Genomic DNA, 27,166 nt, shown 5'->3' with positions numbered 1-27,166 from the left:
GACAGAATCAAATCTTTCCGCAGCAGGACGGCAGGCAGAAGGATTACTCCTATTTAAGAGTCTTCATCCATGCGTCCCGTGGTGAGCACAATTCTTCTGGCACAGTTAAAGTTTGTGTCTATGCATGTTTGTGTATGTGAGTTGCTTTGGTGTGAAAATGTGTCACTGGATGGATGCTGCTGCTGAAGAGAAGATGCATTAAACAGTGCTGCACTGGTTGGTAATGTAGATCAGCATCCCCCCTCTCTCTCTCTCTCTCTCTCTCTCTCTCTCTCTCTCTCTCTCTCTATCTCTATCTATCTATCTATTGCTCAAATATTAATGATAAATGCTGCATTCACTTCAGGAGAAAGAAATAAGAGGAAAGAGTGTTGAGAAATGAAAATGCAAAAAGGCAAGAAAAAGAAAAGGCATGTGAGTTAAGAAGCAGAGTGTGCACTGCAGCAGCTGTCAGATCATTTGCCATAAATCTCAGTCTAATAGAATTGCAAACTGTTAGTCACAAACCTGCAATTCATAGAAATGAGGATTGAATCATGTAGAACATATTAGTGAGTGTTGTGTTGCTGTCCTCCTCTGTGAGGTACAAATTTTTTTTTTCTGAATTGGGTCACATTATTCGAGGGGATCGAGTTGACTGTGGCTGTAATTTGCCACTCAACACTCAGCTTAGTGCCGTCGTTGGGGGACAAAATATGTCCAGGTCCATGTTAAGATATTTATTTGACATCAGAGATTCATAATATCATATCACATATCAGGACCATGCTGATTAGATGATGTCATACATTTAATAAAATCACAGACTGATAACCATTATATTGTGGATCTCTAATTTCAATATTATTGGATATTTATTGGGTTTTTGATTATTTATCGGGACAATACTGGATATTTAAATTGCCTCTTGATATTTAAATATTAACATAACACTAACTAACACTATCCTTGATAGCAAAGGATTATAGTAAACCTTTTTATGTTAAATAAATATATTATTTTGCAAAGAAGTATAGACTGATTCATATATACTGTAATTTTTTGCAATAAAGTAAGTATAGTAATTTATGCATTTTTATTTTATCATTGTTTTTTATTTATTTTTCAATAAGTAGTTTTATAATAATTTATAAATATTATAATATTTAATTTAGCAACGTATAGTTTTATAATAATTTATATATATATATATTATTTTGCTAAAAAATTTAGAATTTAATTTTAATTTTATTTTTTCAAATAAGTATAGATTTTTAATGTTGGTGCATGCCTTTTTAAAATCACTTTCTGGTTGAATCCAGTTACACAGCTGTTCTTATCTTTTGAAGGTTTTTTTTTTCAGAACCTACGCAGAATGTGACGGTCAAATGGAGACAGCCTGGTGACATTGTGAGGTGTAACTTCTTCAGAGGAGTGTCAGCATGACCCCTTGCAGTGAAGCTCTACTGCTGGTCTTCAGTTTCTCGCTGTGTGGTAGTCTTTATGCTGTATCTTTAAATAGAAATAAAAGAGCTTGGGCCAGCACTGACCCAGAGCCAGCTAGCAGCTCACTGTGGACGTTTCTACCAAGACAAATGGACACGACTACTCCAACCATCCTCAGTTTATCCCCAAATGCACTACAATCAGAGGAGACTAGCAGAGACCTTGAGGTGGACCTTTCAGTTAAACAAAACCCCTATGTCACAATGTCAAGACTTCCAGCCACAAGAACACCATGGATAAAATCTTTGACTTCCACTAAGATTGAAATTCCTTCAGACATCCAGAACGATGAAGAGGGACCTCAAACGGAAGCATCTGATTGGCCAAATTTTAGTAAGCAAGGAAATACTGACCAATCATTTAAATCTTCTGCGCTGACAACACTGCAGCCTTTTCCTCCTTCTCAGGCCTGGAGTACAGAGTCCAAGACACATATTGCTTGGAATACAGAGACAAATACGCCTCATACTCATGTTGAAAAGAGATATCGGACCTACCAGACACTGTGGAAGTCATCTAGTGCTACCCAAACACCATATGCCAGAGGAACCTTAGATGGTACCACTTTGCAAAGAGGGCTGATAGACTATCTGTGGCCATCTGAGGAAACAAAGGATTTGACAGATGCTCCTACAGGTAATCCAATTAATGATACATCAAGGCCAACTCTCCATGTCATGACAGAACTTGATTGCGTGTGAAAGTATCTATTCATAAAATAAATGCAAGACACACACTATTTCAATGAACTGGGCCCGTATTTATAAAGAATCTTAATACAAAGAGTAGCTCCTAGAGACAGAATTCTAAGAAAATTCTTAGAAATGTGGGCGTTTACTCTTAAAATTTACTAAAAAATCCTAGTAAAGAAAAAAGTAATTCAGAAAGCATCTTAACCCTTAAAAGAGGTCAAATTTGTTAGGAGCATGGACAAGGACTTTTAAGAGGCTTAAGAGTTTCTTTAGCAGCGGAGAAAATGGCATGTGTTGAAATGTGTTGAAATGTGTTGCAGACAATGGATGACAGTGACTTAATAAGACACTATAGATTAGATCGTGCAGGGATCATGTTTGTTGCATTAAACCCAATTTTCAGACCACCAATTAAATAGACATGCCAGCAATCAGTGTAATTGGAAAGAGTGGAACAATGTTTATAATTCTAAGCCAATCAAATACCTTATAGGAAATTAACAGCATGGTAAATAATAAAAGGATTTATATACATTTGTGTGTGTGTGTGTGTGTGTGTGTGTGTGTGTGTGTGTGTGTGTGTGTGTGTGTGTGTGTGTGTGTGTGTGTGTGTGTGTGTGTGTGTGTGTGTGTGTGTGTGTGTGTGTGTGTGTGTGTGTGTGTGTGTGTGTGTGTGTGTGTGTGTGTGTGTGTGTGTGTGTGTGTGTGTGTGTGTGTGTGTGTGTGTGAGAGAGAGAGTAAGAGAGAACGGTAAAATAGGACAATTTGCACTTGTAATTTCAAAGTGAAGGCTTAGAATAGACCCTATACTTAAAAGCGCTCCTTTTTTCCCCTTTTTGGACACCCAACCAATCACAGTCTTCAAAAGACTGTGTCATACGTAGCAACGGGGTCAGCCCTGCCTCTTCACTAAGAGAAACGTTTTTGTATTTTCCTTGCTCAGAGTTGCTCTCAGATCAGTCCTGAATAGCTCTTAAGCTAAGACTCCTACGTAAAAGTTTTTAAGCTAAATTAGGAGTTTTCTGAGAGGACTTAGAATCTTTATGAATACGGGCCCTGATTTTCTTTTTGTTAAAAAAACAAACTTAAACCAATATGAATTTCAATGTTCGATCATAATGGTTCATGCTGATCTTGTGCTAATAACACAGCACAGCCATGCCAAGTTAACTGCTGAAGCTGATATGCCAACCAGATCTCACGACAATTCGCACATATTTTACGAGGTGACTAATTCGTACAAATTCGTACGACCTCACTCGTATGAATTACTAGTCTGATTTTTGCTAAATCGTACGTATTTTACGAGTTGCCCAATTCGTATGAATTTGTATGAATTACCTACCCCTAACCCCGCCCCTAAACCTACCCGTCACTGGGGTTTAGACAAATTGTACAAATTCGTTCATGTGAGGTTGTATAAATTATATAAAATAGCCACCTCGTAAAATAAGTACAATTTGGTTGTGCGATAGCGCTGCATATGCTTAAAGGGTTAGTTCACCCAAAAATGAAAATTCTGTCATTAATTACTTACCCTCATGTCGTTCGACACCCGTAAGACCTCCGTTCATCTTCGGAACACAAATTAAGATATTTTAGTTGAAATCCAATGGCTCAGAAAGGTCTCCATTGGCACAATGTACTTTACACTCTCAAGACCCATAAAAGGTACTAAAGACGTCGTTACAAACTCCATCTCACTACAGTGGTTCTACAATAATTTTATGAATCGACGAGAATATTTTTTGTGTGCAAAAAAAACCTAAATAACGACTTGTATAGTGATGACCTATTTCAAAACACTGCATCATGAAGCTTCGAAGCGTTATGAATCAGTGAGTCGATTCAGCAGTTTGGATTGCCAAAGTCACATGATTTCAGCAGTTTGGCGGTTTGACATGCGATCCGAATCATGATTCGACTCGCTGATTCATAACGCTTCGAAGCTTCATGATGCCGTGTTTTGAAATCGATCGTCACTATATAAGTCGTTATTTAGGTTTTCTTTGCGCACAAAAACTATTCTCGTCGATTCATAAAATTATTGTAGAACCACTGTAGTGAGATGGACTTTGTAACAACCTCTTTAGTAGCTTTTATGGGTCTTGAGAGTGTACAGTGCATTGTGCCAATGGAGGCCTTTCTGAGCCATCGGATTTACACGAAAATATCTTCATTTGTGTTCCGAAGATGAACGGAGGTCTGACGGGTGTTGAACGACATGAGGGTAAGTAATTAATGACTGGGTGAACTAACCCTTTAAAGGTGCACTGTAATATTTCTATTATAGATCTATTGACAGAAATGCAATATAATATACATAACTATGTTTTGGTGTATAAAGACCTTACATAATGAACCGTTATGTTTTTATTACCTTAGAATGAGCCATTTCTATCTACATACACCGCAGGTCCCCTTAAGGCCCTGTTATACTCGCGCCTGGCTCCGCAGCGCGAGCTCCGCAAACTGTGCGCGCTCCTCCCCCAAACGGACGAGGCGTTTATAGTCGACGCGCGCGCCGTTGTAGTATTCTGTGAAACGACAGGGGGCTACTTGGAGTAATTGTTCTTAAATCCGTCGAAAGCAGGAGCGAAGAAGTAGTTTACCGGAACAACAACACAGGTGAAAATGGCGTCCCGCGTGGAGTTGCTGAATGCTGAAGAAGAGTTGTTGTGTATGCTGATGTTATCAAAAAGACGAAGGCGAAGATGGATGTGCTTTAAAATATATTTTTCACTTTAATGTATAAGTTATCACAGTGTTTGTAATAAAACCATAAAACTGAAAGCGTGGTTTGTGTCTTCCTTCTTATAGCATCTTATTATAGCATCAAAGACCAATCATTGGTCGACATTAGAACAAAATAGATGGATGTGAAAACATGCATACACTAGGCTATATCGATATTTTTATACTATATATATATATATATATATATATATATATATATATATATATATATATATATATATATATATATATATATATACATATATATTTTTTATAAAACATGCCTTATTTTATCAAATTGGTTCTATTTCAGTTAGTGTAGGCTCATTTTGAAAATGTAAGCAGTTACTTAAGACAAGTGCAAACTGAGTGCTTAATGCAAATGTATTCTAAAGTCCTATTAACAAAAGGAATGGATGGTTGGACGGATGGATGCCCATCAATGCATTTTCCAGGTTTTCCTACAAATAGATTCTTCCTTCCCCAAAGTTGTTGCAATTTCTTTCCATGTGCCATCTGGCTGTCGCGATGATCCCTCATGGAAGGGTCATAAATGTGCCGGTACTGACGCACCAGCTCGGACAAAGTCGCCTCAAAATCGTACATCTTCGGATACGGAGGTGCGCGCGGAGTTACAAAAAATGCGCTGCGTACCGCCAGGCGAAATGGGGTGTTGCGGAGCCAACGCGCGAGACCGCCCCCCTCCGTGTTGACGTCATTTTTGCCGCGCGCACCCTCGCGCTCTCGCGGCCGCGGCGAGTATAAACAAGGCTTTACAGTGAAGTCATCATTTTGCGCCGCCATGTTTCTAAAGTAGCCATAAACGGACAAACTGTTCAACAGAGCGCTAGCCACTCTCTGTTGTCTCAGATAACGACATCTTTGTCCTATGTCGGCCACCGTAGCTTCTCTATGTGCTTCGAAAGGGAGGGGTCAGCGGTGGGTGGTTAGAATTCGCAACCTTACAGCAAGATGGCGCTAAAATTTACACAGTGCACCTTTAATTGGTGAAGCTGATATATCATTTTCAATAACTAGTGAAGCTGAAAATAATAATAACTTACAGTGAGTCAGATGTTGAATTCATTAAGTATTCTGATGGATTCTGTTCAGTGAAGCATTTGTCAGACTGATTTAAACTTGTCTAGTTAAACCGGCTCATGCGAGTCATTTGTTTGGGAATAACGCTATACTTGTAACACTTTATGTTTTTATCACAAATCACAAAAAAGAACTGACAGTTTGTCAATTTGAGTAATACATATAACATTTAAATATTTGTTTGTGAATCAGACTGCTCTGGTGACACTGTGTCCCTGCATCCCAATGTGCATACTATCCAACATATCCGCCCTAAATAGTATTGAATATTACTAATGTCACATACTATTTAGGATGGATAGTACACATTGAGATGCAGGCTATGCTTATGATTCACTAAAAAGAATCGGCTCATGAGAGTCATTTTCACAGTTTGTGAATCGGTCTGCAGTCTTCAAAGACAACACTTGACATTATTTTGTGGTATAACTGCCTCACTTTTAATTAAGCTTTCACTTTTACTCATGTGTGATATGATTAGCGGGGCACTGTCATTGCTGAGAAATTATTGTGACACATTTTAAATTGAATAGAATGTGGAAATTGTGTAATAAAGGGATATTGGTATCATTGCACTTCTACTGTATTGGCATAAACTAAAAGCTTCTGTATGTCTGCATCAATTGTGCATCCACTCGTTCCTCAAGCTGCAGTGAAAATATCAGTATTCCAGCAGCGAACAAGCCATTCATCACTGCAGAATGTGCAGATGTGAGTGGGATTCAAGCCCCCTAGTGACTCATTGGGAAACTAAATGCAATTTACAGGTTTTTTGGGGGTTTTTTTTGGAGCTAGCATTAGCTCTCAGTTCCTCTACTTCTAATCTTCTCTTTCCCTCTCAGATAGTCGGACAGAGTTGACTCTCAATATGACAAGATTTGACCCTGAAAGAGAGGAGCGTGAGGGTCTTGACCGAATGAAAAAGGAACAAATCGACCAATCGACCACCACTGTTATCAAGGTCACTGAAACCTATCCTAAAGCAGGTACTGAAGCCTTCATTGTCAGAATGACCTCTATTCTAACACATTATATTTTACTGGTGGTGAGCAACGCAATGGTTTTCCAGTGCTTTACAAAGCTTCTGAATTTACATGCATCTGAGAGGTTAAAAAAAAGTCGAAATTATTGTTCCATCTGTATAAAAAAAAAGTGATTTTTGAATAAATGAACTCAATGTCTTCAGTATGCTCCTTTATCTGAGTTCATTAGTATTGCATAACATATTTCATCATGTTAGCCTCTTATTAGGCTATTCTTTTTAGACCGCATGAAAAAACAAACATACAATGTACTTGTAGTCCGATTCACAGACAAATTACTCTTATGTCGCAATTATTTTTGGTGAATCAAAAACATAAAGAATTCAGGAAAAGTCACAGCTTTCTCATTATAATATGATATAATATAATAAACAGCAAATACTCAAAAAATTGTCAACACTGATAATAATAATACATGTTTCTTGAGCACCAAATCAGCATATCAGAATGATTTCTGAAGGATCATGTGACACTTTCAGTAATGATGCTGAAAATTCAGATTTGCTCTCACAGGAATAAATTTCAATTTAAAAATATCTTTTAATATCATTTTGTTTACATGACTGAAACAAATTTTCATGAGAAAATTACAAATTGCTATTGGTACTCTAAAGAAAACTCTTCCTGTGAACAAAGTGACAATCCTGTCAATCATTCAATCTTTAGAGGGGAAAGTTAAGCCAGATCCTCTGACCTTAATTAACACATGCTAAAGGACTAATGCTGACTCAGAGTTTCAGAGTCCCAGTGGATTCTGGATCATTACTAATGTAGAAGAAAATTACTGATAATCTATATTAATCAATTAACCCTGCAATAACCCCTTTGATCCACAATTAGTGCATGCTATTTGTAAAAAAAAAAAATAGGCAGTATTCAAAAACACATACTTGAGAAGCCCCTTGCGCAGGTATTTATGTGACGTAGTCATGAAAGTGTGTCAGTTTCTAGTTTTAAAATAGTCACACACATGAGAACGGCAACAGGGTCAATGCCCTCTTATCTGTGCCGTATGTGAATGTGTGTCAGGGATGAAGTATGCGACCCATTTACAACAGCCTACTTCCACATCTCCCATATCTAATTAACATAGTCATTATTTTATATACTTTATGGCTGATGGAGTATTTTCTTATATTAATGCTAAGATTCATGCCCCTGCCTTTCATAATGGAGCACATAATACTTACCTCTTGTTTTAGATTCAGGATTCTCTGTGAAACATCAGTGTGTGGTTTGTTCTGTGTTTTCTCCGTGGTTTAAATACCTATTTTGTGCTGTTTCAAGTGTAATATTTTTATATGTAGCAACTAAAACAAACAAACAAACAAACTTAATGAGCTGCTTGTGGAGAACATTAGCTTTGTGTTTTGTGAATATAACCTCATGACTGCATAAAAATACTTTAAGCCTGGATTACACTGTCAGACGACATTTTGACTATAACGGTTATAATATAAATTAAAGCTGCGAGCAGCGATGACGGGCCCAAGCCGGTGGCACCGCCACGCCGGTGGCATCAGCTTAACTGTGCACAGCAGGCAATAGGCATTTAAAATTGGAAAAACTAAAAGGACTATGTCAAAGTCATCTGAATTCACCACATTAACTGCAGCAGTTGGTGCTGCTATGACAACGAACCACAACAGCCACATCTATGAGATCAATTAAATTTAAATTAATTTCATGTCAGATGATGTCAAAGGTCAAATTGGAATGAGTTCACAATACCATTCAAATGCTGATGTTGTATTATCCTAACATTTCTCTTCATGTGTTTTTGACCTACCTTAGCTACCGTTTGTGCACCAATCTTATGCACCATAAAGCGTGCTTTCATTTCAATATGGGTGGTCCAATAAAAATTTTTTTATAAAAAAATTTATAAATTGAGCCAAATCACAGTAAAATGCAAAGATGATTTTAATATCAGTGTCAGGTAAGAGTAAGATACGTGTCTACATTTTATGGAAGTTTATTATAAACAGCCACTTTTAGAAAACCATGTGAAATTTACTTTTAATACATTTAAATTATATCAGTAAATTATTCATTAAAAGACATCTGCATCATACGTGATCTTGGCAAACACAGCACATGACGTTTTTATTTCAAGTGATAGTTATTTGTGAAAGCCTAAGAGAGAGTGGCAGAAAGAAAGACATGGAATGTTTTTTATATCCTGTTTCAAAACTAACACAATGCTGCCATCTTTTGTTCATTGAGAGAAGGGCAGCACACACAGGCACAATAGATTATTCAAAGAAATATTTATAATATATATATTAGTGCTGGGCATCGTTAACAAAAAAATTAACTAATTAATCACATTTTTTTCTGTAATTAATCGCGATTAATCGCAAGTTTTTAATATTTTAAGTTTTTAATATTTTGATATTGTAATAATTTCAGTTACTCTCCAAATTAATTTAGAAACAATTTAAAGACAGCATATTGCAAATATGTGTTGTGTTGTCATTTTTTATGAATGAAGGCCAGTATCACTGATACTAAAGTCTCTATGAAACATTAATGACGTTACATTACAGTATAACTGAAAGCTCCCAATTTCAACATTTATTAGGCTTTAAAAAACAACTTTTAATTTAAGTGAACTTAAAACAATCTTTACATAAACCCAAAATAATAAATGTTATATTTACCCATGGCCTTACCTGTTATACAGAAATGTAATAGTTATCAAACCTTCCTTAACTGCATAAATAATAAATCAAATATAGATGAATCATCATTAAAGCTACAATTTTCTCTGTTCCCGTTGTTCTTTGATGAACATTAATGACAGGCATCATCAGTGCTACTGTCACTTTAAGAACAGCCGCGGGTCTCACGCGCTGTCCCGCGCATCTCATTTCCTCACAACTCTTTAAAGCTACACTATGTAACTTTTCCGTCCACTAGAGGTCGCCTGTTCAAAACAAAGGCGTAGTTTGATGACGCCACGTTTGAGCGCAGAATCTTGGGACATGTGGTCTTCACCTCACAGCCGGTGGAAAACAGTCAGGATAAGACTCGGGCAGAAATCATGTTCATGGATGCGATTATTAACATTACTGTAGTGAAGCAGAGCAGGACCGAGTGTTGTGGAGCTGAGCAAGGCCGCAGGAGCGATTGAAGAGCGGGACTGTTATTATGGCATAGTCGCCGGCGGGACTTTTATTATGACACGGTTGCCGGCGGCACTTCCTCTTCTCCAGTGCTGAGTGTGCAGTAATGCAGCTCTGTTTATCGTATTAGATATATCTGAGTGTGTTGAAAAGGAAGTTATGACGTTCGCTCGGCGGCTGCTATGACACTTGTTCACAATGCAGTGAGAGTAAAGCGTTTCACTGAATAAAACCGGAGACCGAGGGTGACGCAGATATGACGCAATCGACAGGCGACTCCCTCACACGCATAGCTCACACGTCCCGGTTCCTTGGTTCAAATAGCAATTTTCTCACGATTTACAAATAGTTGAAAACATTTGGGATATTCTAAGTACTCAACTGAACAAAATATATAACACTGGCCTAGTGGTTTCTGGATGTTTTACTGCAAAAATCCTACATAGTTCACCTTTAAGTTCATTTAAGACGTTATTTAACTAATTTAAGACTCTAATATGAGAATACTCAAAATCCTCTGTGTTATTGGTTGTTCAAGAGCAAAAGAGAACTCGATGTGAGCAGGAAACTAACGCGTGTCTATCTATGCGTCGAGTGTGTGTGTGTGTGTGTGTGTGTGTGTGTGTGTGTCAGTGTCCCTTGATTAGCTGACATGAGACGCATCCACACAGACAGGACACTGACACACACACACACACACACACACACACACACACACACACACACACACACACACACACACACACACACACAGACAGGACACTGACACACACACAGACAGGACACTGGCACACACACACACACACACACACACACACACACACAGACAGGACACTGACACACACACACACACACACACACACAGGACATTGGCATACAGCGCGCTCTCTTGTGTCTTGTCGCGCTTGGAAGCATTTACATGAATAGGAGCGTGATCATGTAACGCTAAGCAAAAATGGATATAAAAACGGACGCTGCGTTATTTGCGTTAAATATTTTTAATGCGTTAAGCTTCCGTTTCACGTTGACCGAGTTTGGTGGAGATTGAATAAATCGCCTACGAGGAGAACGTAAAAACTCAGACCCTGAATTATACAAATATTCACGTTCAAACAAAAACTTTCTGTGAAAAAAAGACACTTATAAACAGACACTTGTAGAAAATAATGTGAATTTTGTTTTAAAATAAATTTGAACTATGCCAGTAAATAATGAATTTAAAGACAAATGTGTCAAAAGTGATCTTTGCAAACACAGCACATGACCTTAAAGCACATGTATAGAAAACACACTCACACTCCTCTGTTTTAAAAAAAGAGTTCTGTCTGAATGAGTACATGGAATCACGGCTGTCAGGTGATAAGATAATTAGTCCAGAGATGTTTTTTCAAGAATTACTTTTTGTAATTGCAATTTTTTTTAACTATCCACTCACCTAATTTAATATATATTTTTGTTATAGCTTATGATTATATATTTTTATTTTATTGCTCAACAGTAGTTCTCATCGCCGATGAGGTCTTTAAATATTTTGAGAAGGTCTTAAAAAAGTCTTAAAAAGGTATTAAAATTTACTTCAGGATTCCTGCATATACCCTGCATATGCATCATACGTGATCTTGGCAAACACAGCACATGACGTTTTTATTTAAAATTAGAAAGTTTTAAATTAGTTAAATTAGATTAGTTAAATTAGAAAGTTGTCCGGCTCGAAGAGAACAATATATGTACGGGGACACATGAAATGTCTACAAATGTATGTCCTCAGAAATCACAGAAGCACACACACACACACACACACACACACACACACACACACACACACACACACACAGAGAGAGAGAGAGAGAGAGAGAAACAAGTTTTTTTTTTATCCTGCTTCAAAACTAACACAATGCTGCCATCTTGTGTTCATTGAGGGAAGGGCAGCACACACGGGCACAATACATTATACAAATAAATATTTATAAAATATATATATATTCATCTGAAAAATAGTACAGTCATTTTAAATTAATCTAAGTTCAATTGCCAAACATACAATCTTAATTTAATTTAAATCAAAATATTATTTTACAAGATATGAGACAATTTCTGTTCCCCTTTTTTTGTCCTTATTTAATCCCTCGCCATGGCAACACCGTTTGAGATATCCAATATTCGTTCGCATTTTAGCATCTTCCGTATCTTTGTTTCATGTTGACCGAGTTTGGTGGAGATTGAATAAATCGCCTACGAGGAGAACGTAAAAACTCAGACCCTGAATTACATAAATATTCACTTTCAAACCAAAATATCTGACTTCCTGTTGGTCGGAGCTAATGACTGTAAATTAGAAAGTTGTCCGGCTCGAAGAAAACAATATATGTACCGAGTTTGGTGACTGAAGATAAAACTAACCCCCCCACTTTTGTCAAAAGGTGGCGCTAGAGAGCCCCTCATCCCCGCCCGTTTCTGAGGCTTTGTCCATGTGTACTGACTGACATCTCTGATGTGTGTGTTGAGTTTCAAGCAGTTTCAAGCAATTTCAAGCATGCTAAGAGCCTCAGAACAGCCAAAAGATTATTAAACTTTGACACGTTGCCATGGCAACAGTATTTGAAATTTCAGGAATCCATTTCATACGTCTCTATCTGTCATGTTTTCACATTATACTGATGAAGTTTGAAATAAATCGGGTCAAAATAAGATGGTGATTCAAAGCATTTTTGAAAGTGACACACTTCCTGCTGCCAGTTGGTGGCGCTATAACTTTGACTCACAAAAGTCATATCCATGTGATCGGCCTCTTACAACGAACACACAGCTGAAGTTTCATCCAAATCAGTCAATGTTTGCTGACGTTATAACACACTTCCTGTTTCCCTTTTCTCGCCATAAATTCGTTGCTTCGCCACGGCCAAACCATTTGAGATATCAAAAATCCGCTCGCAATTTAGCATCCTGGATATGTTCTCTTCATGCTGACCGAGTTTGGCGATGATCGAAACAATGGCCTCGGAGGAGTATATTAAATTCCAGAGCATGGGTTTTCCGAACAACCGATTATAGCTCACTTCCTGTTGGGCTGACGCATAACTATGAGCACGAAAGTTGTTTGGCCCGATGAGGTCTATATGTGTACCGAGTTTCATACATGTACGTGCAAGTGTGTTTGATATATGGACCAAGTTTTCAGACCCCACTTAAGGGGGCGCTGTCGAGCCCCCCTGCCACGCCCGGGTACCAGCTTCAGCCCGGCTCTGATGGCCGCGCATTCCGACGCCTGTGCGAAGTTTCAAGAGTTTTCGAGCATGTTAAGTGCCCCAAAAGTACCCGAGAAGTCGAAAAAAAAAAAAAAAAAAAAAAAAAAAAAAAAAACAAAGAATAATCTGAGGAAGAACAATAGGGCGCCCTTTGGGCTTGGGCCCTAATAAATAATATGAAATGGTTTCACTCTATATTGTTTTGCTCATTAAAAAAATTACATTTTTGATTTTTTTTTAAAAAGTTGAAATATAATATACACTAAATGCATTTTAAATGAAACTTTATGTTGTATTTCAGCGTCTTCCACGCTTCCGGACTGCAACCTGTTTGGCACTGGGATCTGTCAGTCACCTGACTCTTCGAAAAATCATGCTTCAACCAACAACACTCTGTCCACTTCACCTCCTGTTTATGAAACCACACCCCCTGGTGTCATAACCCCACCCCTCGAAGCCCTGACTCCACCTCTGTTAGTCCCTCTACTGACTGACTGGAATGCTGCCATGGCAACATGGGGCCTGGCATGGGAGTTGCAGGTATACGGGCTCAGCTGCGTGTTCTCGCTTGTGGCTGTGCTGTCTGTGCTCAGCCTGATGTGTTTGCCATTGCGCTGGCCCTCTGGTTGTGCCCACTTCAGCCTCCTCCACCTTCTCCAGCTACTGACAGGTTCCAGTCGAGCTCTGTGGCTCCTCTACGATCCATATGGCCAAAAAGAGCGCCTTCCTGTAGTCTGGGCACGACTGCTGCACGAAGCTGCCTATCCCTGTCTTACGGCGTCATTTGGCCTGCTGCTGCTACTGCTAACTGCTCGCTCTTGTACCCAGATACTTTCCCAGAACACCCTGCAGCGCAGCACCTGCCTGTTGGCCGCCCTAGTACTGCTGCACATAGCGATAGTGATGGCTTCCATGGCGATACTGCAACTTTTTCCCACCCTGCAAGTTGTGCCTCTATTACCGCCTGCAGCCTTCGTCCTGATGTCCACTCTCCTGTCATTCACATACCTGCTTCTCTACTGCTGTGCCCGGCCAGACATCAAGCACATTTACCGGCTGAACGAGAGCTCTCCTGAGCGGCCATCGTACCACGCCAGCAGGTGTCCATTCACTGAGGCACAGATGTGGGAAAGGGCGGCCAGGGCTGGGGTCTTCTCTGCCCTCTTTCTCTTGGCATGTGGCATTCTCCGACTCTATGCCATGCTTAATGCTGGAGGGCTGACCGGTGGGGTCATGGTTGGCTTGATGCCCTGGCCCTGGTGGGGATTCCAGCTCAGCTGCCGCGTGTGTGAAACAGGAGTATGTCTCACCCTCGCTCTTGTAATCACTCACCCCCTTCTCTGTTGCGGAGTGCCTCCTTCCAAATCTGGTGGCTGCAGTTGGTTCTTCAAAAAGCCACCTACAGAAGGAACCACATTGGGAAAACCCACCATCTTCTCAAGTCGGTGTGGCTGGTCACTACGGCCCACCGAGAAGCTGGGGTTGTGTGAGGGAATAGTGCGGCGGGAAAGCGAAAGCGTGCCGCTCTACACCTTGGTGGAGCTTCCGCACAGTGAATCCGGCGGATTGGACCTCCACTATCCCAGCAGCCCACAGCACGAGTCTTCCACACAGCTCACCCTAACTGCAAAGAAAAGCAAAGGATCCTATGCGTCCTCCTTTGCCAGCTTGGATGCTGACTCCACGGCAGATCTGCGGCCCCCTTCACCCATCGACCTGCGACGAAGCATCGACGAGGCCTTGAACAGCGAGGCCATGTTCCAGCATAGCCTGTTCGGCTCCTCCAGGCTCTCTCTTAGCACGCGCGGACCTCCAGATGGACAACCCTGTCGTGGAATCTCCACTGAACCCAGCCTATACCGCACTGCCTCCTGTGGGGATGTGGACCCCGCTACTGTACCCAACCGACCCAGGCAATGGAGCACTATATCTGGAAGGCCAGCTCAGGTCTCGGTCCATTGCAGTGGGTTAAATTCAGCACAACAGTCTCAGAGCAGCCTACACAGGGGCTCTCAGTCTGGGCAGCAACTCCACAGACGGTACACAGCCTTGGGCTCTACATCCTCCAGAGGGAGCGTGAATGTGGAGACAACTTCTCATGTTGATGAGCTTGCCGTTCAGGCTGAATTCATCAACGTCTGCAGGCAGATAGATGCACTCAGTATCAGTAGTGATACAATTGATTTATAGGGGAAGAAATATCTGAATCATCTAACCTAATACACTTAAAGGCTTAGTTCACCCAAAAATGAAAATTCTATCATTAACTACTCACCCTGACGTCGTTCCAAACCCGTAAGACCTTCGTTCATCTTCGGAACATAAATCAAGATATTTGGATGAAATCCGAGAGGTTTCTGAACCATCCATAGGCAGCAATGTCACTGCAACTTTCAAGGCCCAGAAAGGTAGTAAAGACATCGTTAAAATAGTCCATGTGACTACAGTGGCTCAACCTTAATGTTATGAAGCGACAAGTTTTAAAATAAAAATAACGACTAAGGTTGAACCAGTGTAGTCACATGAACTATTTTAATGATGTTTTTACCTTTAACAATGCTACCTTTTTTGGTCTTAAAGGGGTCATGAACTGGCTTTTTTTAATTTTTTATACTGTTGTCTTAGGTCTACTTGTGATGTTTGCGTGGTTTTTACATTCAAAAACATCATAATGAATAAGTAATAGGCTATTTTCTGCCATGGTTTTGAGCCTCTCTCAAGACACGCTCGGTTTTAATGGGCGTGCCGCACTGAAGACTTGGAAGTAAACGCCTACGGCTAAGATTGGATAAGATTTGCATATTTAATGAGCTTCGGCTCCCCGGTGAGGCATTGTTTTGAAAGCGACAACCGGAATGATTCGTCCCTCAGGGTGCGCAAAATGTCTTTATCAAACAAACACAATGATTTATCTCTCATCCACCCGCTATTAATATGAATGTTATTTTACATTACTTGGCCCGCCCGATTGGTGTATATAAGCGCGAACCGTGCCACACACACACACGCGCGCGCCAAGTACGTTGCAGACAGCAAAAACTTTCTGCGATTGTATTTTTCCTTCAAATATAAAGTCAAGAGAGTGAACAATGCACATCCCCGGGACGTTGGGCTTTGCGAGCCCTGTGACAGTGGTAAGTTATGTTTAGTTAGACCTGTACTCGATGTAACATTGTATTTGATCTGTAACAATGCAATACTATCACATATAAAAAAAAAAATTACTCACATTAGTGTGTTGCTTCATTCGTTCATGTAATCTCATCCTGTCTGCAAATCCAGTCTCTTGTTTACAAACAAATCCGGTGAAATGAACATACGTGCAATGTCTTCCCCACATGAGCTGGATATTCAATAAAAATAAAGTTCAACCACACATTTCCAATATTAGAATCCGAAGGAAGCTTATGCAGCGACTGTGTTCTTCCACAACCAGGCATAACGCAATATCTTACTATCTTCGGCATGTTTATTGCTCGGTAGCGCAATCCGTTTAGCTCCACAAGTCGGTGGGCGGGGCGTACATATTTATCTGTTGAGGCGGAGTTTCTGCATTCTATGACGTTAATGGTCGACATATTCTGAGATCGAGCGTTTTGTGGGCCTGGCGTCAATAAAAGCTTTTCTTTTACTAACAAGGAAGTTTTCAGCTCCGAAACTTACAGGATATTCTTATATCACGATGAACTTTTATATAACAAAGTCTCAAAGGAAAGTTGATTTTTCAATTCATCACCCCTTTAAAAAAGTGGTTATGAGGTTGCTGTCTATAGGGGGGTCAAAAAGCCCTCGGATTTCATCAAAAATAGCTATCTTAATTTGTGTTCCGAAGATGAACGAAGGTCTTACGGGTTTGAAACTACATGAGGGTGAGTAATTAATGACAGGCTTTTTATTTTTGGGTGAACTATCCCTTTAAGTAATTTGAGCCCTAACTACTCCAATTTACAGAACTTTTAGATAGATGCAGAGAGGAATTTGCTCTTGAAGTATTCTGTTTGAATGAAAAAAAAAATTTGATTTAGAAAGGAGACATGACACGGACAAAACAGCAAACAGCAACCTCTGAAAGACTGATATGTTCTTTATCAACGGTGAGAAATTCCCTGAAACCCACTTCCCATTTGAAAAATTACATAGGCCTAGCCTACTCTTGTTGAAATTGCTTGACTTGATCAAAAGACTTTAAAAGAATCAAGATGATTTAAAAAAAAAAAAAAGAACATGAGGCTTTTGTGTACCTTTCAGCAATAAATCTAGCACTTAGGCTACGGACATTTTTTATGATGAGTCTTTGGCTTTGCTATTACAGCATGGATCACCTAAACACTCATTTGGCAACGTTACTGTAGAGACATTCTATAGAACTAATTTGCAGTTCATTGAGCACTATCATAACCCACTTATTTGTGGCAGCTTTGTTACTTTGGTAACATTTTGTTCTGAAATGAGACCTTAGGCTATACGTGTTCTGTTGGATCATAAACGTAGGCCTATGGGAAAGATGTTATTAGCAAAAGCGGTTTAGCTGTTATTTCATGTACATCATGTTACATACATAAACTATTTAAGTAATGTTTATCAGCCAATTCAAATGTAGTATATTGCATAATGTGGCTATGATCGGAATAACATGCTAGTAGGCTATACTGCATTGTTTCTGATGTGCATTTTTTGTATGCATATAATAGCTGAGGTCAAGTAACAACCGTGCAGCAGAGCCTACTGCTGTAAGAAATGTTTTATTGTTGTATAATGTATATCTTTCATATATATAATACTATGCACAGTATGCAGCAAGTTGTCCATTTCGAACATAGCCGTCTTGACTCTTTACCCAATCAAGTGCTTCATAATGCCTCAGACATTTTTGGTGCAGATACTGCCCTCTGTTGGCCGTGGAGATGTAATAACATGAAGTTGTGACAGATTATACCTTTGCCATATTTTTAGGTGCACATTGTGATTGACAGGAGCTCAACACAATAAGCAACAGACAGAGCGGTTTATATTCTCTAAGATCGTCTAAATGGTGACTTTTTTTTCCTGCAAATGTTTAAGAATTGCTTTTTCTCTGTGTGCTTAGTAAATTGCCCACTGGCTGCTTTTCCTAAATGACAATTTTCTGAATTGCATTTCTCATTATGCTTCTGTCTTTATGAAGGGTATACAAACATACTTAAATATACAATTTAAGCATTTTTAAACAGTTGAAAATATTCAAACAAAGTATTATAGACGGAAACTGATACTATAGGAACACAATAAGAAACAGTCTATACAACTCATTCTTTAAACTGTATTATATTCAGAATGACAACACAACAGTCTTTACAAACTACAAAATGGAGCCCAAAGTTGAAAGTGTCACTTTTACAGCAAATGATTTTTACTATCCTTCACTTTTGGCCTTGTAAAATCTCAATTGCTTACTTTTATATACTGCAAAATGTTAAATGGTGCAAATGTGTGAAACTATGAAATAAACTTTAAGAAATGAGCATCTCTAATGTCTGTCTACGTTGTTGACTAGTGTAAGGCGAGTAACAGTACAGAATCCCTGATTTTAAGGCTGATACTGATAATCTGATCCAAAAAATAACATATGGTAACACTTTATTTTACAGTGTCCTTGTTACATATATTGCATGTACTTACCATAGTAATAACAGAGTAAATTATGCATAATTACATGCAACTAACCCTCAACCAAACCCTAAACCTTTAGGAAGTACTTAAATATATAATTGTATATAACACTGTAACAATGACACCTTAAAATAAAGTGTAACCGTACACTTTTCTAGTGCTATGTGACTAAATGGATAGCCTGAAAAGCGTTGTGACACAAGCAGCATGCAAACTTGCCCTTCTGGAAAAATAAAGAAAACAAATGCATTTATCAGATTATATTTAAATCATAACACTCTAATGGCAATGTGGTACGCACATGATTTTCTCCTATACCACAAGTATTATTGCTAATAAACCAACAGACAATTTTAATTAGAATATTTTTAACAAGACAGTTTGACAAAACATAGCATATATATACCACACATACTGTATCAGAAATCTTCATAGACACTCTCACACATATACACACACGTATCTTCCTCATATTTCAGATGGTGTAGTACATTCATAGGCTTTTTAAATAATCTCTCTATTGCCAAGTATAATATCTTACAAGGAGAACCGAAAAATAAATAAATATAATCAAAACAGTCCATAGTACATTCAGTACTGTTGCTGGCTTTATTACAATCAGTTTTACTTTATTTTTTAATGTTTATCTAGAGTACAGGGGGCGAGGATAACAGAAATCACGTATAGCTGCTGTGTTTGGTGACGGCTGGTGACGGGACATTGGGTCCTGCTCTCGTGTGGCCCCTGCTGCCCGGCTCAATATAACCGCTTCTCATAACTGGCAGAAACAGAAAAGGAACAACATTATTTAATGTTGTTATATTGTCCAAACATTCACAGTGATTAGTCCAAATTAAGGGTTTTTACTAACGTATTAGCATAGCCAATTAAAGGAAAGTTCGCCCAAAAATTAAAATAAAAAGCACCATGGAAGTATCATAAAAGTTCCTTTGAGCAAGGAACAGACTCAAATTTGAATCGTTATTCAGCTTCAAAGATAAATTGTCCTTCCAAATATTTAAAATTGCATATCACAATCGGTTATGAAATGCATGAGAACCATTTGCCTCATAGACGTCAAATCTGGTGTCATATTTGAAAAATGACTTCAGTTTCAGTCTGTTCGTCACACAAAGTTGTCATTAGGCTTCAGAAGATATTAAATATAGCGCACAAGTCAAATGGACTATTTATTTTTCATACACTATTAAAATTTTGGGGTCAGTTAGATGAAGTCCATTTTTAATGTTCTTTTTAAATTTCTATTCATCAAAAAATCCTGGAAAAAAATGCCGCAATGATTTCCACAAAAATATTAAGCAGCACAACTGTTTTCAGCAGTGATAATAATAAGAAATGATACTTAAAAATTAGGGGTGTAACAATATATCGCGCCACAATATATCGCAGTACAAAAATGCAACAATATGTATCGTGGATGGTGACAATATGTATTGTGAATAGTTCATTCTAATTAAATAATTCTGTATTTATTCTGAATATTTTTATTCTGTGCATTGTGTTACCAGCACAAAGTTCAAGTCATGTCCTCGCCCAATTTAATATTTAGCATTTTAATCAACAGTAAATTTTTTAACCTTTTACCATATGTCTTTTTGGTGTACTGTATCGCAATAATATCGTATTGTGAGGTAAGTATCGTGATATGTATCGAATATTGACATGAGGGTATCATTACACCCCTTTTGAAAATGTTACAAGAAAGCATTTATTTTAAACTGTAATACAATTAATGTTCATACTGATCAAATAAATGCCGTCATGGTGAGCACAAAAACATAAAAAAAGAAATCCTACCAACCCCAAACTTTTGAACGGTAGTGTACTTTCCATGGTGCTTTTTTTGGAACTTGCCAACCCATGGTCACCAAATGCATCCATAGTATGGAAAAGAAAATCTCTAAAATTCTTGATATCTCATGAGGGTGGATAAATGATGCCAGAATTGTTGTTTTTGGGTAAACTATCCCTTTAAAAGCAGGAGTGGGTTTCTTTCAACATAACCTCCCTTTAGATGTCAAGTCTCAGAGAGTGTTACGAGTACACAACCACAGCAGGACACTGGGACAGTGGATGCTAGTTCTGTCTCTATGATGCGACAGTAAGAGGAAACTAAAATTGTCTCAATGCCCACTAAAGAGTCCAGACCTTACCAGTGTTTACAACCCAATCCCCTCCACCAGAACTTAATGTTATTATAAGAGACATGAGGGATGAGTACTTACATGGCACAAAAGAATATCTATGGTGACAGCATAAGAGAAAGGAAGAGAAGACATTTTCACATTTAAACTCTTCTTTTCCATGACAACTTAAGAAGGGATGGACTGAGGGTCTTGGGAGGAACTTCAAAAAAACAGAGAGGGAATCGCTAAAACTTGCTATAAAAAAACTTTTAGTTTTATGTGAATAAGAATTCTAAGGACGTGAAATGTGTTTACAGCCATTCTTTTGAGGGCATGTGCTGTGAGGAAAGAGACACGATCATAGGTCAGGTGGGTGGGTGGGGCTAAGTGAGTGGGCAGAGACTTACGAATGCAGTCCATGAACGCCGCCCTCAACCTGAGCAGACATGGTCCTCTTCTCAAACTTCAGCTCTCCGGAGTACATCATCGATCTGTAACGCAGGTGAGACTTAAACAGACATACATAAAAACACACAATATTCTTTTTTGTTTTGTAATTTGTTTGTGGAATTACATATTAAAGAGCTTGTCTTTTTTATAAAGCCAGTAACCTTTGGTCAACATTACAGCCTGGCAAAATCAGATACCATGGATGAAAGCAATGAAGACACTTTCAGAATGAAATGATGTTTCAGAGAAAATACTGTAGAAATTTTAGCACGACTGAAGACACAGTGAACCAGTTGCTACTAGCTATACTACTGATGGGAGATACAAGGCTTTTCAAAGCTTTGAATCAATTGAACCAATTGCTTCGCAAAATGATTCACTATTTCCAAGCGTTTGAAACGACACGCTGGTGACCCCTGCTGGTCAGAACAGTGTAAATGCAACAAAAACTCAGGCCAAACATGCATTAAAAACACCTTTTACAAGCACATTAAATGTTTTATTGAAAGTAAAAATCTATCATATGCAATTAACAAATCATCTAATAAGACTGAATGTCAAGTATCTGTGTAATATGTGTTTTTTATCAATTTTCAGGGCTTCCGTGGAAACAGGCCAATAAGAGACTATTAACTACTAATATTCCTTTTAATTATACTAATGTGCAGTGGTGGATAAAGTACTCAAAAGCCATACTTGAGTAAAAGTATAGATATCTTGCCAGAAAATGACTTTGGTAAAAGTTAAACTCACTGTTTAGAATATTACTTGAGTAAAAGTTTTAAAGTATGTGATATTTATTGGCTCATTGTCCAACTCCCCTAGAGTTAAGCAGTTGCGTTTTACCGTTTTTGAATCCATTCAGCCGTTCTCCGAGTCTGGCAGTAGCACTTTTAGCATAGCTTAGCATAGATCATTGAATCTGATTAGACCGTTAGCATCTTGCTCAAAAATGACCAAAGAGTTTCGATATTTTTCCTATTTAAAACTCGACTCTACTGTAGTTACATCGTGTTCATTTTTTACTACGACGGAAAATGAAAAGTTGTGATTTTCTAAGCCGTTATGGCTAGGAACTGTACTCTCATTTCCTGCGTAATGATCAAGGAACTTTGCTGCTGTACCATGAGTGCAGCGGCGCAATGATATTACTCAGCGCATGAAAATAGGCTAACTTCTGTCAACATAACCAATGTGACAACCTGCTTACACAGAGAGTGTGCTGGGGACTCTTTTCAGGAAAAATATCGAAACTCTTTGGTCATTTTTTTGAGCGAGATGCTAACGGTCTAATCAGATTCAATGATCTATGCTAAGCTATAATAAAAGTTCTACCGCCAGACCCGGAGATCGGCTGAATGGATTCAAAAACGGTAAAACTCAACTGTTTAACTCTAGGGGAGTTAGAAAATGAGCCTATTTTCCAAAAAGTTGAGTGTTCCTTTAAGTATGAAAAGTATTTTTTTCCATATTAAACGTACTTAAGTATTGAGAGTAAAAGTACAAGTAAATGCAAAACACAAAAGAAGCAAAAAATGAATTGTTCTATACAGGTTAAGTGCAAGATTGTGTTCAGTTTTAACTCTGTTTCTTCCATTTTTGTTTTCTATGAATAAAAAAATGGCAAACTGTTTATTGTAAGTTTTAAATATAAAAAATATGAATATATTAATTATACCTTGATCGTTCATTTTAATTCATAGTACAGTAACTAATGTAAGAGATTACCTTAAAATGTATTAGTAAATGTTGATGAACAATACTTTTATCAACCTTAGGTAATGTTTAAAAAATGACTCTTATTGTAAAATGTTACCATTTCATATAAATCCAAACAGTCATGTTTAAAGATGGCCTGAAATCGAATGAGTTTCTGATTTATTTATATGTTTCTGTCGGCTGCATGAGGATACAGTTTGATTTCTCATGTCACTAGCTTCAAATATGCCACTTCGCTGCATAACGACTGCCTAAAAGCGTCCAGTGATCTCAGTGAATCCGAATGGTTCATGGGTTCACAGAGATTGCCCACCAACGGTGAACTATTGAAATTTCGAAAACGTTTCAAAACTGAAATCATGTGACTGGCAGTTTAATACATGCTCTGAACCACTGATTCGAAACAAAAGGATTGTAAAGGTTTCGAAGTTTCAGGAAGCAGTGTTTACAAATCGCTCATCACTAGCTACTACTAGTTGGATGTAGGTGATTTTTATAATTTAGTTCTCACTCCAGAGAAAATTACTGGACAATTTTTTGTGGAGAATATCAATATCAATAATTTTTTTTTTTTTTTTTTTAAAAGAAAAAACTATTAAATATGTATATATATACTAAAAGTTGTGCATTTCTATCTAGAAAAGAAAGACTTTTAAAGACTGCAAAAAGTTCATTTAGTTAACTACCTGCTAGAGTTTTCCTAAAAATGACTAATATACAGCATATACTTACATATAGATGGCCTCAAATCTAATAAACATGTCACAAAACTGTCTTTTGTCAAGCTCGTCAGATGTCTATAAGGGAAAGTGACACTCTTACCGTAGAATGGACAGGCTCTTTGCACCGATATCCTGACAGCCATGTTGAATTCCAGCGATGAGGTATGGAACAAACTTGTGTATCGAGCCTTTATCCTGAACTGAGCCAGAGACTCCCTGAGCTACCTTCACTTTATCACCTTCACTGGAAAACACACACATAAAAACACAACCATTTATATATTCCATACAATACAAACGTTTTAAATATAACAGATTATATCTTATCTTATTGGGGTGTTTCTTCAACTAAAGGGCATTTTTATTATTTTTTACATTAAACTTTTATCTTAATTTTTATTTTATTTTTGTTATATGAAGGTCACATTAAAATAATGCTTTAATCATTTATTTTTTTTACTATTTATGTATATATTGTATTGTTTCACCCTTGTTTCAGACTGTAAAAACTTATAATAAAAGTATAATAATCTGTCCATTTATATCTGTCAAAAGTATAATAATCTGTCCATGCCTGTCCGTTTATTTTGGCATAATTTTTCCCCTAATAAAATGAAATGTGATGCATGTGATGTGTGAAAAAAATTAAGAAAATTCAAGGTAAATATAATTTATATTTATTTATCATTAAAAATACGAATTGTTACTATAAAACATGACAGTCTAAACAAAGAGTTAAATAACCATAAAGCATTTCAATATTTTTAATATAAAAAAATATTATAATTTTTTCAAAAATCATGTACATCAGTTCATGTACGTCAATTTCCTACATAAACACTTTAAAAAAAAAAAAAGTATTTGGTTTCCAAGAAGAACATAATTGAGATGAAATATGAGATGAAATATGATACATGTGATGTGGGAAAAAATAAAGAAAATAATGAATTTCCATCACTCTCATTTCCACCAGAGGATGCTGTTAAACACAATACATCATTTGAGATGTGCTGGAAATTACACTGTGGTGAAAATGTTCATGACTTTCGGAGAAAGAAATGACAGAGCGCACAGAGCCAAAATGTATAGTTTTCATAATTGAAGAAACACTTTATCTATGCACACATAGTGCTACAATAGAGTTAGAGAGTTAGAACTAGAGTGTTTACCTGAAGTAACGTTTCTGACTGCTGTTGTTTTTCTCCATAGCGTCCAAAGACCCCATACCACGGTACTTCTTCAGTCGCACGCCATCTGAGAAAAAATACTCCCCGGGCGCTTCTGTGGTTGCTGCTAACAATGACCCCATCATCACTAAAACGAAACAGGTAGAAGGGCACGGTCACAGACATTAAAATGTAGGCAAACAAATCCCAGCCATTAATAACAATGGTCGTTCAGGCAAATCACTCAGAAAAACACACACCTGTGGATGCTCCCAGTGCCAGAGCTTTGACAACATGCCCAACCGTCTGAATGCCACCGTCTGCAATGACTGGAACCCCGAAACGCCGGGCGTACTCAGCCACCTTATACACAGACGTGCCCTGCGGTCTCCCACACGCCATCACTAATGGTACACACACATATATTGATAAATAACTGCTCATTACTTTCTCTTGTTCTTAAAAATAAAATGAATACAATTGAATTAAAATAAAATACAGTAGATGATAAATGCTATCCCAAAAATCCTAACCATAAAATAATTTTTAGACATGAATAAAGGCACCATTTATATGTCAAAATATACACATATGCATTGCTATATAAATAAGGTCATTCGTATTCATTTTTTCCAGGATACATTAAAATAAAATAATGACAATTGCTTAAAATCATTTTGATACTTTCTTTTTTTAACATGAATAAAGGCAAAAAAAAATTCCAAGTATGTCCACATATAAACAAGGTAATTCTTATTAAAATTTTCCAGCATAAATTAAAATAAAATAGATGACAATTGTAATCTCAAACATCCTAACCTTAAAATAAATCTTTACCAATTTGTTTGTTGCCCTATTTAGACATGAATAAATGCATAATTTTTTTCAAGTATGTCCACATATACACATATAAATAAGGTAATTATTATTATTTTTTTCCCAGCTAAAATTTAAATAAAATAGATGAAAGATGAAAATCATAACCTTAAAATTATTTTGTGCCCATTTTTGCAATTTTTTGTTGTTGCCATTTTTAGACATGAATAAAAGCAAAAAAAAAATCCAAGTATGTCCACATATTCACATATAAATAAGGTAATACTTATTCATTTTGTGATTAAAATTAAATATATAACAATTGTAATCCCAATAATCCTAACCTTAAAATAAGTTATACATTTTTACTTTTTAGTTTGTTGCCATTTTAGACATGAATAAAGGCACTATTTTTTCCAAGTATGTCCACATATACACATTTGCTATATAAATAGGTAATTGTTTTTAAATTACATTTTTAATAAAACATAAATGTAAATAAAATATTTTTTTCCATTTTTCAAAGTGAATAAAGGCACAATTTTTCCTTTAAAGTATGTCCTCACAGAGTTATTTCATATTTAGCTAGCTTCTGGGCACTTTCTACAGCAATTTTGTCCTCCAAAGTCAGTAAGAAATGCACACACACACACACACACCTTCCTGTGTGATGCAGATGGATCCACAGCCCATGCCCACTCGTAAAGCATCAACACCAGCATCTATAAGATTCTTTGCTTGAGCAGCAGTCACCACTGTAGACAAGAGAAAGAGGAAGAATATGCTATTACTTGATTTCAGTAAAGAAAATGAAGCCCATGCGCAATCTTCAATATATCACTCTACTCAAGCTACCCTCAGTTCATTAAAAAAAACGAAGCACCACAAAGGGCAGAAAAGCCTTACCATTTCCTCCTACCACTTGTAGTTCTGGGTATTTCTGTTTGATGTAGTTGATCATACTGATCTGAAACACGGAGTTCCCCTGAGAAGAGTCCTGGGATAGAACGACAGAAAAAACATCATATATCATGTAGGGTTAAGAGGTCCAACACTGTGTATGTAAG

General features: G+C 37.5%; 2 protein-coding genes across 8 annotated transcripts in view; one reads left to right on the top strand and one right to left on the bottom strand.

Moving 5' to 3' along the window:
* Nucleotides 1-18,926, top strand: prrt4a (proline rich transmembrane protein 4a). Its single transcript, XM_079825483.1, has 4 exons — nucleotides 1-81; nucleotides 1,343-2,121; nucleotides 6,857-7,000; nucleotides 13,732-18,926. Exons 2-4 carry the CDS (start codon nucleotides 1,422-1,424, stop codon nucleotides 15,618-15,620), a joined length of 2,733 nt encoding a protein of 910 aa, XP_079681609.1. The 5' UTR covers nucleotides 1-81; nucleotides 1,343-1,421; the 3' UTR covers nucleotides 15,621-18,926.
* Nucleotides 18,711-27,166, bottom strand: part of impdh1a (IMP (inosine 5'-monophosphate) dehydrogenase 1a) — a 27,492-nt gene continuing 19,036 nt past the window's right edge. For 2 of the 7 annotated variants that reach the window (XM_079825495.1, XM_079825494.1), the window contains exons 9-15: nucleotides 27,006-27,096; nucleotides 26,759-26,854; nucleotides 25,544-25,687; nucleotides 25,287-25,431; nucleotides 24,218-24,361; nucleotides 21,634-21,717; nucleotides 18,711-19,857 (exon numbers count right to left, since the gene is read on the bottom strand). In XM_079825495.1, coding sequence (XP_079681621.1) covers nucleotides 19,836-19,857; nucleotides 21,634-21,717; nucleotides 24,218-24,361; nucleotides 25,287-25,431; nucleotides 25,544-25,687; nucleotides 26,759-26,854; nucleotides 27,006-27,096 — 726 coding nt within the window. In that variant the 3' untranslated portion in view covers nucleotides 18,711-19,835. Of the gene's footprint in view, nucleotides 19,858-21,325; nucleotides 21,447-21,633; nucleotides 21,718-24,217; nucleotides 24,362-25,286; nucleotides 25,432-25,543; nucleotides 25,688-26,758; nucleotides 26,855-27,005; nucleotides 27,097-27,166 lie in introns of all 7 variants that reach the window. The other 5 variants (XM_079825492.1, XR_013817202.1, XR_013817203.1 and 2 more) reach the window with 5 other exon arrangements.

The sequence above is a fragment of the Gobio gobio genome (assembly GCF_949357685.1).
Source record: "Gobio gobio genome assembly, chromosome: 9".
NCBI classification, from domain to species: domain Eukaryota; kingdom Metazoa; phylum Chordata; class Actinopteri; order Cypriniformes; family Gobionidae; genus Gobio; species Gobio gobio.
The sequence above is the reverse complement of the archived record's forward strand: the minus strand, read 5'-3'. Positions and strand labels throughout refer to the sequence as shown.

Bases quoted from the DNA above. Each gene is read 5' to 3' on its own strand.
- prrt4a (XM_079825483.1), top strand. From the start codon at position 1,422: ATGACCCCTTGCAGTGAAGCTCTACTGCTGGTCTTCAGTTTCTCGCTG. The intron at 2,122-6,856 runs GTAATCCAATTA...TTTCCCTCTCAG, and splicing joins TTTGACAGATGCTCCTACAG to ATAGTCGGACAGAGTTGACT. The intron at 7,001-13,731 runs GTACTGAAGCCT...GTTGTATTTCAG, and splicing joins TGAAACCTATCCTAAAGCAG to CGTCTTCCACGCTTCCGGAC.